Source organism: Aethalodelphis obliquidens, unplaced genomic scaffold (genome assembly GCF_003676395.1).
Source record: "Aethalodelphis obliquidens isolate GAN/ISIS:26980383/991018 unplaced genomic scaffold, ASM367639v1 scaffold18, whole genome shotgun sequence".
Taxonomy (NCBI): domain Eukaryota; kingdom Metazoa; phylum Chordata; class Mammalia; order Artiodactyla; family Delphinidae; genus Aethalodelphis; species Aethalodelphis obliquidens.
Genome location: NW_020837962.1, coordinates 16,476,563 through 16,493,911, shown reverse-complemented (window position 1 = coordinate 16,493,911; position 17,349 = coordinate 16,476,563). Strand labels below are relative to the sequence as shown.

The 17,349-nt window shown below is 45.7% G+C and overlaps 1 protein-coding gene across 4 annotated transcripts in view; it reads left to right on the top strand.

Annotated features, from left to right (window-relative positions):
* Positions 1-17,349, top strand: part of RALGAPA2 (Ral GTPase activating protein catalytic subunit alpha 2) — a 282,446-nt gene that overhangs the window by 165,468 nt on the left and 99,629 nt on the right. For all 4 annotated transcript variants that reach the window (XR_003435157.1, XM_027118095.1, XM_027118094.1 and 1 more), the window contains 8 exons: positions 106-216; positions 1,505-1,573; positions 2,349-2,486; positions 2,965-3,148; positions 7,813-8,584; positions 9,417-9,488; positions 14,005-14,128; positions 16,455-16,610. Coding sequence is in view for 3 of the 4 variants with exons in the window: in XM_027118095.1 (XP_026973896.1) it covers positions 106-216; positions 1,505-1,573; positions 2,349-2,486; positions 2,965-3,148; positions 7,813-8,584; positions 9,417-9,488; positions 14,005-14,128; positions 16,455-16,610 (1,626 nt within the window). In the remaining variant the exon portion in view is untranslated. The remainder of the gene's footprint in view (positions 1-105; positions 217-1,504; positions 1,574-2,348; positions 2,487-2,964; positions 3,149-7,812; positions 8,585-9,416; positions 9,489-14,004; positions 14,129-16,454; positions 16,611-17,349) is intronic.

The window sequence follows — 17,349 nt, the reverse complement described above, 5'->3', positions numbered from 1 at the left end:
GATCCCCAAATGGAGCTGGAAAGAAATCGTTGTTGGGTTCTCCTTTAGGAGTACTGCACACGTGAAGTGAGGTTATTTCGTTTGGGGTTTTGTTTTCTTTTCTAGTTTCCTAACAAAATCGTGGCCCAGGTAGCTTGTGATGTGCTTCAGTTGCTGGTTTCCTACTGGGAAAAGCTTCAGATGTTTGAAACCTCTCTGCCTCGGAAAATTGCAGAAGTAAGTCTTTTTCCCATAATGCTCAAACATCAGCGTGTCCCTTTTATTACATTGGATATTTAATTAATTCTAGATACTCAAATAATGGTTGGAGAACCAACCATTAAACTGCCGTGTGAGTCACCCATTTTCAGAGTAAATTGTGCTGGTTCTTCTCAGCTGCGATTTCAGGCACCACGTAAGAAGCCACCAGTGTTCCAGGGCAGCCTTACACTTGGGGAGTTTGAAAGGCAAACACGGCCACAACAAAGAGACCTTTTGTTGATTGGGCTTCATTCATCCAGAGTAATTTGGATGGTGCCAACAAGGAGTCGGCAGCTGGTTGTGATGCCCTGTGTGTGTGGGCGGGGGTGGGGTGTGGGGGCCTCTCCCAGACTGAAGACCCGGACCGAGCTTTCTGCCATAGCGTGATCGCCCGGCTGTAATGAGATTACGACTGTAATACCCTCCGTGGGGTCACTGGTGGAGGACGGGGGCGAGAGGAACAGGAAGAACCTTCTCCACGAAAACACCCTGGCTGTCAGTGGCACGTGAAGGTGCCGGCTGGCACAGGGGCAGGTACCCTCACCCTGTAGGTGTGGTTGGTAAGGCTCGGCCGTTCCTGCCAGGTTTTGTCGCTGCCCTTTTTTAAACATGCCCTGTTCTGTACACACCCAGTGCAGAGGAAGGGATGTGATTTATTTTCTCTCAGCCCTAGACAAATTTCACCCGTGAGGTCACTTTGTTCTCTCAGAGATACAGCAGAAATCACAAGCGATTTTCAACCTCAAGGGACCTAGAGTGAAACAGAACTTTGGACGATAGGCATATAAGCTGCTGCAAAATGTATAGTTGGGTTTTAGGGCGACCATATAATTTATCACCTAAACTGGAATACCTTTGAGAATGAAAGTGGTGCTGTTACCCTGCAGCCGCAGGTGTGGGGAGACCTGGGGTAATTTATAAGAAAAGTAAATGGGAGCATCTTCAGAATTACTTTTGCAAGTATTTGTTGCTTTCCTTGTGAGAAGTGTGGAGATGGAAAATGGAGATTGTGTGACTGCAGAGAGAAATACTCCTTCCTCTGGACCCCCGATTTCACTGCCAGCAGAGTGGAAACAGGCATGGCCATCGCCTTCTGGTTTTCAGGTCACACAAATCTCTGAGGTGACTCTTCGCTTGATGTCACCTTCCTCTGGGAGTTGGCACCAGGCTGGCTTTAGTGGCAAGGCCGTCCTGGGCCTCCTTTCATGCGGCTTCCAGAACTGTTACTGGGGTCTGTTTGATTGGGAATTTGTCTTCTCTGCAGATCCTCGTGGCCACGATTGCTTTTCTTTTACCAAGTGCAGAGCACTCCTCAGTGGAAGCAGACAAGAAGGTAAGTGGCACATCGGCCAGGTCCTCCCTAGACTTTGTTTTTTTTACAGAATGGCACTTTTTTTTTTTTAGAATTTTATTTATTTTTTTATACAGCAGGTTCTTACTAGTTATCCATTTTATACATATTAGTGTATATATGTCAATCCCAATCTCTAGAGGGTTTTTTTTTTTTTTTGCGGTACGCGGGCCTCTCACTGTTGTGGCCCCTCCCGTTGCGGAGCACAGGCTCCAGACGCGCAGGCTCAGTGGCCATGACTCACGGGCCCAGCCGCCCCGCGGCATGTGGGATCTTCCCAGACCGGGGCACGAACCCGTGTCCCCTGCATCGGCAGGCGGACTTTCAACCACTGCGCCACCAGGGAAGCCCTCTAGAGTTTGTTTTTTAAGAATGTAATAAAACAGATGGCAAATACTATCACATACAGGGCTATCCTTTATAATATCCCCTGTTAGGAGCTGCCGCGGAGCGGCTGGGCCCGTGAGCCATGGCCGCTGAGCCTGCGCGTCCGGAGCCTGTGCTCTGCAACGGGAGAGGCCAAACAGTGAGAGGCCTGAGTACCGCAAAAAAATAAAAAACAACAAACAAGGATATCTATAATATCCCCTGTTAGGACTGGCCCTAACAGCCTCTCTGTGAAAACCTCATTCATTTCTGTGTCCCTGAACAATGGCTGCGATGCCGGGAAGGTTCTGCTTCACTGAAGGTTTGCTGTCACTTGGGGTGGAGTCTGCGAGGCTGCAGCCTGAGGCTCTGGGTCTGCTTCGTCTTCCAGTTCCTCGTGTCCCTGCTGCTCTGCCTCCTGGACTGGTGCATGGCGCTGCCGGCGGGCACCCTCCTCCACCCCGTGTCCACGGCGGCCCTGGACGAGCAGCCCGCGGCCCGGACCCCCTTGCTGGATTACATCTACAGGGTGAGTCTCCCCTAGGCCTCGGGGCACGGAGCGTGGACTGCAGCATCAGAGAATCACCAAAACAGGTTTTAGGCATTCACATACTTATCTGTGCCCTTTTGACAAGGATTTATGGGGGTTCAGCATTTTAAAAGAAATGAATGACTTAAGGAGTGAGAGCAGAACAGTTATCCTAGAGAAGCAGTGGTTACCCAGTTCACGATGCGCGCACTTTACCCAACTGCTATCGTCAAACAACTGCAGTTTGGTCAGAATCCCCCAGTGTTCATGGGACGTGGTCTGTATCTGCTTCGTTATGAAAAGAACTGTTTCTGTTGTAGGAATATCCACAGCCTTAGTTGGACAAAATCTGTTTATCAAAGGAAGAAAAAGTATAATGGTCCCAGTTACCTCCTAAGTGCTGTTGTAGTTTGACAGGTCGTCAGGGGGCAGGAGGTTGGGGGCATCCCTGGCACACAATCCCTTCCGTGCTTCACAGGTTCTGCACTGCTGTGTTTGCGGCTCAAGCACTTACACCCAGCAGAGCCGCTACACCCTGACCCTGGCTGACCTGTCATCCACGGATTACGACCCCTTCCTCCCACTGGCAAACGTGAAGAATTCTGAGCCGGTCCAATTTCATTCATCAGCAGAACTGGGCAACCTGCTTACTGTCGAAGAGGGTAAGATTCTTCAGAATAGTCATTCCAGTTGACAGGAAAAGGAAAGACGGTAGCCATTTGTTAATACTCGCTGTGTTACTTTTTAAGAATCTGGTGGTTGAAATCCAGGTTTCTAGAGTGCTCTGTGATAGCAAGTCCTTCCTTCCTCGTTTCCTCTCTTTTTCTGTTCTCCTCGCCTTTCTTTTCCCATCTTAGTTAAATTTTGTATTATCGAGGACGCACGGGACCCACAAACCCACAAACACAGTCCATTTTCTGTCCCCAAGGAGCTTTTCATCTCATGGTGGCGGGGGGTGGGGGTGGCGACAGGATTCAGGCAGAAGGACTCGTGTGTGGCCCGGCAGCACCATAGGGGCTTCCCACAGAGAAGGACCTAAGCCAGACTTGGAAGGACGGGCTGACTTTGCGAGGAGCTGGTAGAGCGTCGGGACCAGGCGGGCATCACAAAGGGATGGTGTGAGGCCACTCTGCTCCCGGCGGAGGTCCCCTCGTAGACATGTGGGTGTGTCAGGACCTCGGGGCTGTGCTTACCCCCCTAACCACCTTCTCCCCAAATGACAAGAGCCCATCTCTAGGCCTTGGAATATGAGTCAGCATGTGGATGTGTCATCTGTATGTGTGATAGATGCCATCTATATGCCTAGACTCACATACACACACGCACTGAAACTAGTGAACTCTGAAGACTGATGAATTCTTTCGATGACAAATGTGATATTATAGTATTGTTACTCAAGATGTTACCATTCGGGTGAAGGATATCTGGGCTCTCTCTGTATTATTTCTTACAAGTGCGTGTGAATCTTCAGTTGTCTCAAAAATTAAAAGTTAAGGGGCTTCCCTGGCGGCGCAGTGATTGAGAGTCCGCCTGCCGATGCAGGGGACACGGGCTCGTGCCCCGGTCCGGGAGGATCCCACGTGTCGTGGAGCGGCTGCGCCTGCGAGCCATGGCCGCTGAGCCTGCGTGTCCAGAGCCTGTGCTCCGCAACGGGAGAGGCCACAACAGTGAGAGGCCCATGTACCGCAAAAAAAAAAAAAAAAAAAGTTAAAAAAAAATGTGGGTATAGAGTGTTAGATCATCCATGAAAATGTTATGGACTTTACAAGTTAAAAACTTAGGCCTAAGAACAGAACCTTGCAGGTAAAACTTCCTTAAAGAAAAAGGAGCGAGGGCGTGTCACCAGGAAAACAAAGTCAGGGAAATGGACAAAGAACCAAAAGGAGTCATTTCTAGGAGGTCAAGGGAAGAAAGCAGACAAGGAGCTGAAGAAGGTCAGCAGGGTCACAGGCTTCCAGAAGCTCGGGGAGGGTGAGACCAGAACAGCAGCTGTTTTATTTCCCAACCAAGTGTCTGGTGGTGGGTTTTGCTGAATACTTTGCACAGCGTGGTTGGTCTGCAGCCAGACAGCATGAGCAGGTGACCTGGGGCGTGACTGTTTGGAGCCCCAAGACAGTCCCCTGTGGGGCCTCCTGGGAAGGGAGGAAGGACACAGCGGCATTAGCCAGTGAGGGTTCAGGTCCAGGGCTGTGTTTGCAAGACTGCAGAGTCCAGGGTGTGCTTCTGGCTGGGAGTGGGGCGCCAGTTGGGAGCGAGGCCTCATTTTAGCTCCTTTTATAGACGAGCAGACCAAGGCAAAGGGATTTTCCCAAGGGTGTACAGGTCAGAAGTAACAGAGGTGGAATGTGGATTTAAGGTTTATTCACAGGGTCGTGGAACAGTGAATTCTTCACTCGGGGTTTTGCGTAGTGGAGACAGAAGACTGATCGGGGCTGTGTTGCTGGCTGGCAGCACGAGACACCTCGTCACGTTGTGTCGCCCATTTGCTTCGTCATTTGTGGGTCTCCTTCTGGAGTCCCCTGTTCTTTCCAGTTGCAATCTTTTCTTGACACTTTTTTCCCACAGTTGTAAATTCAAAACATTTTTTTTTCAGTAAAATGACCTTTGATCTATTTCTTTTTGCTGTTTCCTACCTTGTAGTCCAAAAACAGGTTCCCTACTGATTATGACTCTTCACAGAAAAATGGCAGAAGATTAATAGGGTAATGAAAAAGGATAAACCTAAAATTGCACATTTAAATTTTTGTGCCACTTTCTTTCAATGTCCAACACTCTTTGACTTGACCATTCATTCTCCAGAAAACCTCAGGACCTTATGCAAACTTGTCCTAACACAGCTCTGTGTTACTCAAAATGAGGTTTAAACTTCTATGGCAAAGGAGTTTTAAAATTCTCTAACACATTTACTAAGTTAAAAAACAAGGCTTAAAAACGTACTAGCACCCACAGCCTCTCTAGCCAAATAAGTACATCCGTGTTAAGAATGAAGAGGAAACATAAAGATATAGGTATTTCAGGTTAAACAAAACGTGCCCATATTTGAGGGGTGTTTTCATTCAGTGTCATTAATTCATCATTTATAACCACACTGTTTCTACTCAGATAATGTTTCTGATAAGCAATGTTATATTTTTATCTGTTATTGTCAGATGATTCTTTCATAGACCATTTCCCACATTTGATGTAATTACTACTTTCAAATAGAGTTACAAGCGGGAGAGACCCAAGGGGAGGAACCATCAATGTCATGACACCTGCTCACTTTTCTCATCATTAATACCTAAGTGCTTAAGAAGAAGGGAAGGGAGGAGCTTTAAAAAAAATGAAAGTTAAAGGACAACCTAACATTACTGTTTTTATATTTCATCTCTAAATTTAGAAAAATAAATATTTGGAATATATTTTTGCATACTTTTTGGACGTCACAAGCTTGTTTTCTCATAGATGGAGTCTAGACTTCCTCTTTATTTTTCAGGGCAGCCCCGGGCAGTTGATGCAGCTGAAGTCTGCCAGGGAAGAGCAGTTCTTATTTCACAAATACTCCCTTCCTTACTTTTCAGTACCAGAGATATTTGGGGTTTTTATTGGGTGTGTCATGGTTTATGACTTGATTAACGTGACTCCAGGTTAATTTCCCATTGTAGAATTCAAGCACATTCATTAAAATACAAATTTGTATTTACTGCAAGTTGAAAGTACAACCTTATGTAAGTAAAAGTAGAGGAAAGTCGCTTTTCCAGTTGTTGTTTTCTGCCATGGCCTTTATCCAGTTGGACCTGTCTTGTTAGTTTCGTAGCCTGTGCTACTGTGTCATCACCATGCGGTGTCTTACATTATGGACTTCTGAGCCCCCAGCTGGCTGCACCTTTGTTGTTGGAGCATTAACATTTCTGATGGAGCGTGTATTCATATGGGATGATAAGCATGAATAAAAAGCATCTGTAACTTTTGAAAAAGTTAATATGGACACAAAAGCAAAGGCATTCATAACTGTGATTTCAAGGGAATGAGTTGAGGTGTTTAAATTTCTCAGCTGTATGGAAATCATGCGCACTTCAGAAGGGTCGGGAAGAAGCATTTCATTTCAGAGACAGATGTAGATGACCTCCTCTGCTTCTAAAAAGTTACGATTTTTAAATGAAGTTTTATTTTTCATTGTTGAATACACGTGATTTCCTGTTCCTCAAAAAGAAAAAATTAAGAAGAAATCCAAGAAAAGTGAGGACAGTCTGGTTCTCACTCATCACACAGAATTTCCTAGATTCTAGGATTTGATCGTTTCTAGGATTTTTACATCATAATATTGATGATGTATAAATAAGTCAGTTAGATTTCTGCTGTCTGAGAGGGAGGATGGTTAGCATGAGAAAGTATATTTATAGTTATTGATGTTTTAATTAATATTTGATTTTTCATGCTGTGAATTTAGAAATCAAGTATTTCCTAAACTTTAAGCCCAAATTAGAAATCTTAGTTTGTTTAAATGTCTAGTGATTTTTTTTATTAAAAGGTTTTATTTTGACCTGTTCTTAGATTAATGCACAGTTCCCTTGTAAATTTGGTGGATTAAGATTTCCCTAACTGTTCTCAGGCTTAAGTAACCGTTTCAGTCCCTACTTGTGGATTTCATCTGCTTCTCCTTCATATCGCAAACATTTCACACAGCCCCCTTTCACATGATATTGTCCAAGTCCTTCTATACATCTGAAGTCTTAAAAATTTTATAAATTAGTTGCTCCTGGGCATTTAATCATCAACTACAAATTCAGTGAAAGCCTTCTAAGTAATTCCATGAATTATTAATATATCAGATTCTGTTAAATATTTAAAATGACCTCACAGCAAAACATAAATAGCCACAATAATCCTAAAGCAAATTGCTTCAGATATATTTCAACAGTCCCAGGCTCAGTTCATCCCTTATGAATGTCTCCCGTCACCCACTGAGGGGAGCGAGGCCACCTCCCCAGCCCCCAGCCCTCTGCGCTGCCGTCCTGTCCAACGGCAGATGTCCACCTCCTGGAGCTCCTAGAACTGTCACCCCTTCAGGATCGGGATCTGTCTCTGGTTTATGTCTGTATCTACACGTTTTTAAATATCCCTTTCCGAATGAGATCTTCACGTAAGTTGGTTCTTTCAGCCATCTATCTAACTTGTGCTTTTAAATTCAAGTAGAATGAATGTCAAAAAGAGAAAACGGGTGGAAAAAATCCCCAGACTAAAAAAAAACAATCCACCGTGCTAGGGACCGATTGCAATCCGGTGGTGGTCCTTTTTCACTTTCATTCTCCACTGTCTCTCGGTGTCCCTGTCCTGCTGTCGGCAGAGAGGAGGCGAAGGAGCGTGGAGCTGATCCCGCTGACTGCGCGCATGGTGATGGCACACCTGGTGAACCACCTGGGACACTTCCCCCTGCACGGGGGCCCCGCCGTGCTGCACAGCTTGGTCAGTGAGCACCACGACAACACACATGCCGACGCTGCCGAGCTCTCCCCCGACGTGTTCAGGAGCCCGAACCTGCAGTTGTTTGTGTTCAACGATAGCACCCTCATCTCCTACCTGCAGACACCCGCGGCGGGTCCTCCCAGCGGGTCGCCAGAGGGCGCCCCCTCGGACGTGAGAGTGATCGTGAGGGACATCTCGGGGAAGTACTCCTGGGACGGGAAGGTGCTCTATGGACCTCTGGAAGGCTGCTTAGCCCCAAAGGGCAGAAGTCCCTCGTTCCTGATCTCGGGCTGGCATCACCAAACACCTGGACCTCAGAGGGATCTTTCTCAGACTGAGGAGGGGGAGGACGTCCTCAGCAAATTACTTGAAAACATTGGCCACACGAGTCCCGAATGCCTTTTACCGTCACAGCTCCATCTCAACGAGCCTTCCCCACCCCCATGTGGAATGAACCATGCCCAAGAGAAGGAAATCACCGAGATCCTCCTGCGCCAGAGCGCACAGGAAGATGAGTATGTCCAGAGGTGCGACTTGGACGTGGCCATGAAGCTTGCCAGCCAGGAGCCGCCATCACCGGTGGAGCCCCGGGGAGCCTTTTACTTCTGCAGGTTGCTGCTCGATGACTTGGGAATGAATTCCTGGGACAGAAGGTAACGATCCACTGCAGACCTTCAACTGTCTTCTTATTTTTGTGTGACAGTTCTTATCAGTTTTGGGTTTGGGAAGCAGAACAGAAGTGGAGATTTTTCTCTATTTCAGGATTTATAGCTTATTTTCTGCTAAATTAAAGCTAGAAATGAAATTAAGTGGGCTGTACTGATGCACAGATGGAATTCCCAACATCGGTTGTGTATTTTAAAGGGTATCGAGCATTTACTCTGTGTGTGTGTTTAAATTACTGCTCTGTCCATTGTTGCTTCTGCCATCATTAAAGATGCCAGTGGACTACAGAGGTGAATAAGCCACAGTCTCTCCTTAGCTCTGGTGAGGGAAGAAGACTTAATATTGAGTTGGCCAAAAAGTTTGTTCGGGTTTTTCTGTACCACAGTACCCGACACAACTCTGATGAAAGACAGTGTGACTCAGGACCTCTAGAAGAACCGCCAGGCCATCCAGAAGTAGGGGGCAGTGGAGCAGACTCTGCGGAAGGGGTGGGTTTGAGCTGCAGAGATGGAGAAGAGTCTCATGGCAGAGCTGACAGTGGAAACAGAGATACAGGCACACACACAAGTCACACACTCATGGACCACAGCCACCCGTTGTCCCTGGACAGTAAACCGGATGCAGTGGAGTCATGATGCCTTCGAATATCTTAAGAATGAAGTTCATTCTATAGGCTTCGGCCACAAATCTTTGGTGAATGATGTAGTTGTGGATGGGTAGACGGATGGATGAATAGGTAGGTTTGTTCATTGACTGATTGGAAAGGGCAGAATTGATCTGTGATCACACGACTTTTCTTCCATTCCTTTTCCTTTATAGGAAGAATTTCCATCTGTTGAAGAAAAATTCAAAATTATTGAGAGAGCTAAAAAATCTGGACTCCCGACAGTGGTATGTGAAAGTATATCAAACCACCTTATTCCTGTCTGTCTTTGTGTGTGTGGGATGTCGGATATGGCTGCAGAAGTGATACCCCTGCAGAGACCTGGCAGCTGGTGGCATTTGCACAGGCCATACCTTTGGTAGTTTTACTCTGTGCAGTAAACTTACATGTTTGCTACACAAGGAAGAGGTCCCCTAACCTCTGCCTTGATTGACAGCCTTTCAGCCAGTGGACACTTGTTCTCATTTCATCTCTGCAGCCCCTCTTGTCCCGCCGGCCCAGGTCACAGAGCCGCCCATGTTCACGGACCTCGTGGTTGGGAGCCTGTGAGTCTGACTCCATGGGCTGGCGTGCAGTGGTCTCTGCTCTGCGGGGTAGGCAAGGTTAAGACCCCGGTGCTGTAATCAGGTGCTCTCTAGCCCTAAACCTCGTTCTCCAGAGCAGGTCAGATCTCAGATCTACCTCTTTTCTGTACAATCTTAGAAGCAGTTCCAAAGATGAGCTCCAACCAGTGTTTGATCTGGGGAAATGTGTGCTTCCGAAAACATCTTAGTCCGGAGCTGGTGTTGTACCGGGTACATAATGGGTGCTTGGAAGAAATGAATACACTGCTGCCTTAATCTTGAGTTTTTAAAAACTGATTTAAAAAAAAAATAGCTTTCTGCTCCTCTTGTATTCCCTTTAGGAGCATCATTAGACATCTCATTAGAGAAGAAAACCTGAAGCCGTTATTCCTCACACTGTCCTTCCCCACATTCAGTTTCCTAATAGTTGTTGTGCTGCTTTTTCTCCAGAGGAAGAGACTGAGTTCTCTGTGGAAATTTGGGGGGGTGGATTTTTGCTGAAGGGCTCAGGGACTCACTGCCCCTTCCCTCTTGTCCTCCAGTAGGAAACAAGCAGTCACTTGGGTTCCAAACTCAGCTTTTCAAACGTACGCTGAATTATTTCATGCTCCTTCGTATTAAGTGAAGACATCGGTATCTTGTGATTGTGGCCAATTTGTTGGGTGTTAATGCACTTTAGTTGCATGAGGTACAATCGAAGTAGCTCCCTGGCGGGGCTGTTGCAGTATAATATGGCTTTGGAGAGCTGATTGGCAAGTCCTCTCCCCCCCGATTAACCTTCACCTAAAACCCCAACTCCTGGATTGAATGTCTTCTCAACATCTAAAAAGGTATCCACTTACTTTATGGTAAAGGGTGTTTTCAAGGTTCTTTTTAGAAAAAAAAAAACCAGAAATAAGTTGAGGGCTCTTTAGCTCTGAGATCCCACGTACCAGTAAGTTAGCAGGTAAGAACATAACCTCGGCCCTCAACTTCCAGTCAAGATGTTTCTATTTATTTCTGGCGTCAATTTATTTCCCTGCTGTCAAGGCAGAGTTTCTGCTTAGCATGTTCTTAGGAAAAGGAGAGACCACCTCACAGCTACGATTTGTATACTGTGAAGTTAGCAAAGCTGTAAATAATGTGATGAACGTACATACAGATTAAAGAAGGCTCCCCTTTTCAATATTAACACCTCTTGCCACCACATGGTAAAGTGAAAGTTACAGTCGTGTTTCTTTGTTTGGCTTTTTAACGTGACAGCACAAGGAAACTGAGCGATTCTGGTCTATTCTTAATAAGAAAGAAAACTGCATTCTAATGAGGAAGAGGAAATGGTTGCTTTTCTGTACGTGTGGCCCTGAATTACCTGCTCCTTCGAGCACTGGCCCAGCAGCTTGTGGATATGAAGTGCTGTTGATGTTGCTAATTGTCATTGCAAAAGCCTGGCTCTAATAAGGCCAGACACAGCTTCTGCATCCTCCCAGGCTCTCTGCGGCGCTAACATTTTGGAGGCTGTGAAATTTGATGAGTGTTTACAGCTAAAGGTCACCTTTGCTCACACCTCCATCAGTCACACAGTCACCGGGCCGAGCTCTCTCTGCTCCACATTGAGTTGATGAGGACCTGTAAGCAGCTACAACATAAAAAGCTTGGACTTTAAGGAGAACCATCAAAATCATTTCAGATAAACCTGAGATTGTTTTATGTATGTCAAGTGTATAGAATAGAGAAAAATTAAATGCTGAGGACTTTTAAATATATAGACAGAGCTGCAGAAAGGAATTGAGTGACTATCCTCTTCTCTCCATTTGTTGAAAGAGACTGTCTTTTAGTTCATAGGTTATGACCTCTCTTACCATCCAAGACCCCACATGATTACAGCTCTTAGAATAAGCTAGTCAGAGTCCAGACTGCTGGCCAGCCCTGCCTGCAGTCTGGAAGGAAATGATGTCACAGTTTTGGGCTCCACGTGCCTGAGGACAAGCTTTCCGACAGGCTGAGAGCACAAGGTCTCTGCTAGAGCACCGCCCACTAGCATCCATCACCCCCTATGTCTGTTCCCCTGAGAGCAGCACCCCACCAGCGTGTCCGTCAGGGCCTTCAGGACACCCACCTTCCCCACTGGCAGCAGGACAGTACACTTCAAAAGCCTTAAAAGTGGGCAATGACCGAGGCTCCACATCCATGAATTTATTTTAAGGACATACCAAAGATAATGTGAAAACGTCTTTCAAATGGAAGCAACCTAAATGTCCAATAGCAAGGACTGAGGATATGGAATATTAATATAATGGAATGTTACACAGCCATTATTAGTAACTTTGTTATACAAGCACACGGTATAGAAATGTTCACACTCCAACACGGTTTAAATAGTGACTTTTCGGTTATGTATATTTTATACAATTAAAAAAAGTGTTCACAGATATTTTAAGTGAAAAAATTAGGGGCAGAACACAAGATAGACTTCTCATTTTGTATGCAAAAATGCATCCTGAAGTAGTAACAATTGTGATTTCAACATAGAAGCAAAGAACATTAGTGGGTTTTTTGGGGGGAGTTGTTTTGTTTTGTTTTGTTTTTTGCGGTACGCGGGCCTCTCACTGCTGTGGCCTCTCCTGTTGCGGAGCACAGGCTCCAGACGCGCAGGCTTAGCGGCCATGGCTCACCGGCCCAGCCGCTCCGCGGCATGTGGGATCTTCCCAGACCAGGGCACGAACCCATGTCCCCTGCATCGGCAGACGGACTCTCAACCACTGTGCCACCAGGGAAGCCCATTAGTGATTTTTTTTAATTCTTCTTTTTCCTTTCTATATTTTCTAATTTCTCCTCTAAGTATGGTAATTTCATGTAAATTATGGAGGGACATGAATAAGCTATCTAGACAAATAAAAGGAGAGTACTCTCCTCCTTGATTTATTTTTATGACTTTCCAGTTGAGTTTCAATTCATTCCGCTAATTAAGTAGAAAAATAACATTCCTGCAGAAGGAGATATTGGAGAATATGTTAAAATACAGAGCCCAGATTCCACCACTATTGATGTCCCATCAGATTATAATGTTGAGGTATTGAACGATAAGGCAACAGAAACATTTCCATGTTGTTGAAGTGCTTGGTAGTTTTTCCTATGAGATTTTTTCAAAGTGTATGGTAGAAATCAGGAGAAGCGTGGAACTGCTCTGGAAATGATAATCTAAAATTTTAGAACATAGAGACTGGAGTCAAGGTCTTGGGTGATGGAGCTGCGGAATGGTTCTTGATTAAAGCTCTGGTCCAATAAGAGCGGTGTCTTTGCCTCTGAACTGTCTCCAGATCACTTGGTGTAGGTCTAGTGACTTTGACACTTTACTCCAGGGTATAGTTTATAGAAATGGTTATTGATATGTTCAAATATATCATCGTATCTCTGGTCAATTCAACAGAGTTTTAACTGAGCAACGTCTATGCACCAAGGACCATGCTAGATGCACAAAAGGTTAAGAAACAGGGCTGCTTTCCTCAAAGTGGTGTCACATTTACCTGATTTAACAGCAAAGTGCCCCAAATCCATCATGGAGGAAGTGGACGAACAGTTTGTATGTCCAAAGAAGTTTCCCTGGACAGCTGTCCACCCTGAGGGTGCCGCCCCTCACAGAGAAAGTACCTAAGTGTGTTCTGCTTTGAAGAAGTAGTTTCCATTTCTCACCAAGTCTCGGCCAATTTTACAGTTCCAATCAGGGAGCTCCCCGGTTTCCTTATCTCAAAGTGTGGGAAGTGAAGTATGTGTGGTCACAAGGATCTGTTCACAACTGATATCTATCTGAAATGCTTTCAGAGGTATATTTTTACCGAAGTTGGAGAGAATTTGTCAAGCCATGTGCTCTTACGTGCTGTTCGTACATCATACCTGTGAGAGAGTGGCCTCAGGAGCCCAGGCTGCCCTGTCTCAGCTCCCGGTGTCCTGCTTGCTACAAGTGCTTTTCTGTCACTTTCTGTGCCTCCTTTCCACCGTGTCCATGAGGAGGTGATGATAAGACCTGTCTCATTAGGGCGTCTGCAAGGATAGATGAGACGTGTGTTGAGCCTTCTTGGAACAGTGCCTGACCCCTTGTAAGTTCTCAGCAAGTGTAAGCTGTGTAGTAGAAGCATAGGTGGCAGCAGTAAAACAAAACTTTGTACGTAAGTATTCTAACTCCTTTAAATCTAAAAATTTACAGCCGTGAAACGCACAAAATCGCCGTGTTTTACGTTGCTGACGGCCAAGAAGACAAGTGCTCGATCCTTTCCAATGAAAGAGGAAGCCGAGCGTACGAAGACTTTGTTGCTGGACTGGGATGGGAGGTAATTCATTTCATTCAGGAGGCGTTTATCGATCAGCACTTTTTAAGGATGTATGTAAGCTAGTCATTGATGGTCTAAATTTTTACGTATGTTTTTACATTCAAATATAGCATGGGTTGAGTTCTGGAGTTGAAGAATATATCAAATTTGACATCTTCTATCAATTATTTTTGTACTTTATACACAAACTTTTGTTTCCCCTTAACTTTCTTCTTAATATGATTTCATTTGCTTTTCATCAGAACTGAATAGTCAGGTCGGCTCTCCCAGCCATAGACAGTGTGTAGTAAGAGAGGACAGTGGGCAGGGAAGCAATGGCTTTGGTCCCTACATGGAGGCTGGAAAAGAAATCAATGGTGAAAAATGAAGAGTTGGATGAAGTTAAAAGTTGACTTGACGGTAGCCATGATGGTTTAGCTCTCAACCTGTTTCCCTAAGGTAGATCCCAGGATGGTTGATATTTTAAAATTTTGTTTACTCTTTACTAAGTCATACTCTGACCAAAAGACATCTATACATTTATACACATGCACACATACACACACATATATCTGTCTCCAGAACATATTCCCAGAATCTAAAAGAATTCAGAGTAGTTAAAATGGAAATCAGCATATCTGAAATAATTTTCTTACTTTTTCTTACTTTTGTTTTGGTTTCTTGGTTATCTGTGTTGTGGGAAACTCTCTGGGTGCCTAAGCGAGACTTACCTCTGAGAGCTGAGTGTTAGCAAAGGGACGGATGTGGAGGTGGGGACAGGGTAAGGGTACTTCAAGGTCAAGACCATATACTTTCTGAAATGTCAAGTCGGTTTTAGTCTAAGAGAGTTACTGAACTTTCAATAAACTGTTCTTCTTACCAATAAGATGACTTCTTGTCATAGAATATACTTACTATTTAACCAACATTTTTTTTTAATTAGTTAATTATTTATTTTTATTTTTGGCTGTCTTGGGTCTTCGTTGCTGCGCACGGGCTTTCTCTAGTTGCGGCGAGCAGGGGCTACTCTTCGTCATAGTGTGCGGGCTTCTCATTGCAGTGGCTTCTCTTATTGCGGAGCACAGACTCTAGTCGCACGGGCTTCAGTAGTTGTGGCACACGGGCTTAGTTGCTCCGCAGCATGTGGGATCTTCCCGGACCAGGACTCGAACCCGTGTCCCCTGCATTGACAGGTGGATTCTTAACCACTGCGCCGCCAGGGAAGTCCTAACCAACATTTTTAAACCGTACATTTTTTGGTTTGTTTTTTGTTTTGGGGGGTTTTTTTGGCGGTATGTGGGCCTCTCACTGTTGTGGCCTCTCCCGTTGAGGAGCACAGGCTCCGGATGCCCAGGCTCAACGGCCATGGCTCACAGGCCCAGCTGCTCTGCGGCATGTGGGATCTTTCTGGACCGGGGCACGAACCCGTGTCCCCTGCATCGGCAGGCGGACTCTCAACCACTGCGCCACCAGGGAAGCCCAACCGTACATTTCTTAACTAGAGTTTTAAGAAAAGATTAGAACATTAATTCAGTGTATGTATTGATTGTCTTTAGCACAGAAGAAATTCTTCCATTTCTTTTTCTTTTTCCAATTGTGTTACCACAGGTGCTTTACTGAAAGAATAGTAGTTTATGAAAAGTAAAACAACAAAAAAAGAAAATACCAAAATGGAATCTAAGCACTGACTAAGTGAACATTCACACATAGCTTGAAAAAGAATTATAACTCAGAGACTTTTGGCAGTGGTATAAATTGGAACAACCCTTTTGAAAGGCAGTTTAGGAATGGCTGTTAAGTTTGGAAACTTTTGTACCCCTTGACCTGAAACACTGCTTTGAATGCTCCTTCTGGTTTGAGAAAACAGAAAATCCCACAAATCCAGCGATGGGGAGCTCCGTGTGTGTCTATATATATATACATATTTATGTATAGGAGGGGATAAAGTTGGAGAAATGTGCACCAAACTTTTTTTTGGTTTGGTTTGGTTTGGTTTGGTTTTTTTGCGGTACGCGGGCCTCTCACTGTTGTGGCCTCTCCCGTTGCGGAGCACAGGCTCCGGACACGCAGGCCCAGCGGCCATGGCCCACGGGCCCAGCCGCTTCGCGGCACATGGGATCCTCCCAGACTGGGGCACAAACCCACGTCTCCTGCATCGGCAGGCGGACCCCCAACCACTGCACCACCAGGGAAGCCCAATGTCATCTAACTTTGTATTACGTTTACTTATGATCAGAAAACTATAAAAATGAACATACTTAGATTTTTAAAAAACTCTGCATTCCTGCTAAGTGAATAAGAACGGCTCCCGTTTGACCTCCACTTCTTTCCCTCGTGCCTGTGTCAGGTGGACCTCTCAACCCACTGCGGGTTCATGGGCGGACTTCAACGCAACGGCAGCACAGGCCAGACTGCCCCCTACTACGCTACCTCGACCGTGGAAGTGATTTTCCACGTTTCAACTCGGATGCCATCAGACTCAGATGATTCGCTCACCAAAAAGGTAAAGGGCCTCCTTGGGGACCATGCTTGGCGGCCCCAGTTTGTAGGTGAGGCACACCTGGGACAGAGTGTAGGCCACGGCCTGATGTACATGGAGACTGGTTTCCTTTGGATGCGACCTTGGGGTCGCTCTCCTCAAGCTACACTTGTCATGGGTCTGAAATATCCAGCTTGGCACAAACTAGGTAAAGAAATGCATGAAAAGCAATCAGTCGTTTAAGTCTTAGATCCTGAGATTAAGATTTAGGAAAAGGAAGGGTCTTAAATGTTGTTAACTTTGGATCTTCTCTCACATGACTGTTAACTGAGAGAAAATGATGCTGTCAACCTCTCGGGTTGGCCAAGGTCATCTGACGTAAGGACCCTGTACTGATGGGGTCAGAGAAAGCAGGCGCCCCCCAACCAGGGCTGCTGGGGGGCAGCTTAGCAAACGACTGTCAAAATGGCAAGCGCAGGTGCGCTGCTGCCTGGCTGCCCTCCTCTCGGGCCCCCACCTCTTGTTCTCCAGAGTTCAAAGGAAACCTCTTCCATCTCTGAGAAAGCTCTGCAGGGTTCCCCCTATGCTTTCTAACCTGCAGGATGTCCACCTCAGGTAACTTGCAGGAAGTGAGGGACATCCTAAGAGCAGAGGACTTTTTACTCTGGGGAGAAAGCCTAGGAATCTGACCCACGTCTCTGTTTGCAGATGAGGACATCTGGGCCTCGCCTGCTGGTGGGTGGCAGAGCCCGGAATCCCTGTC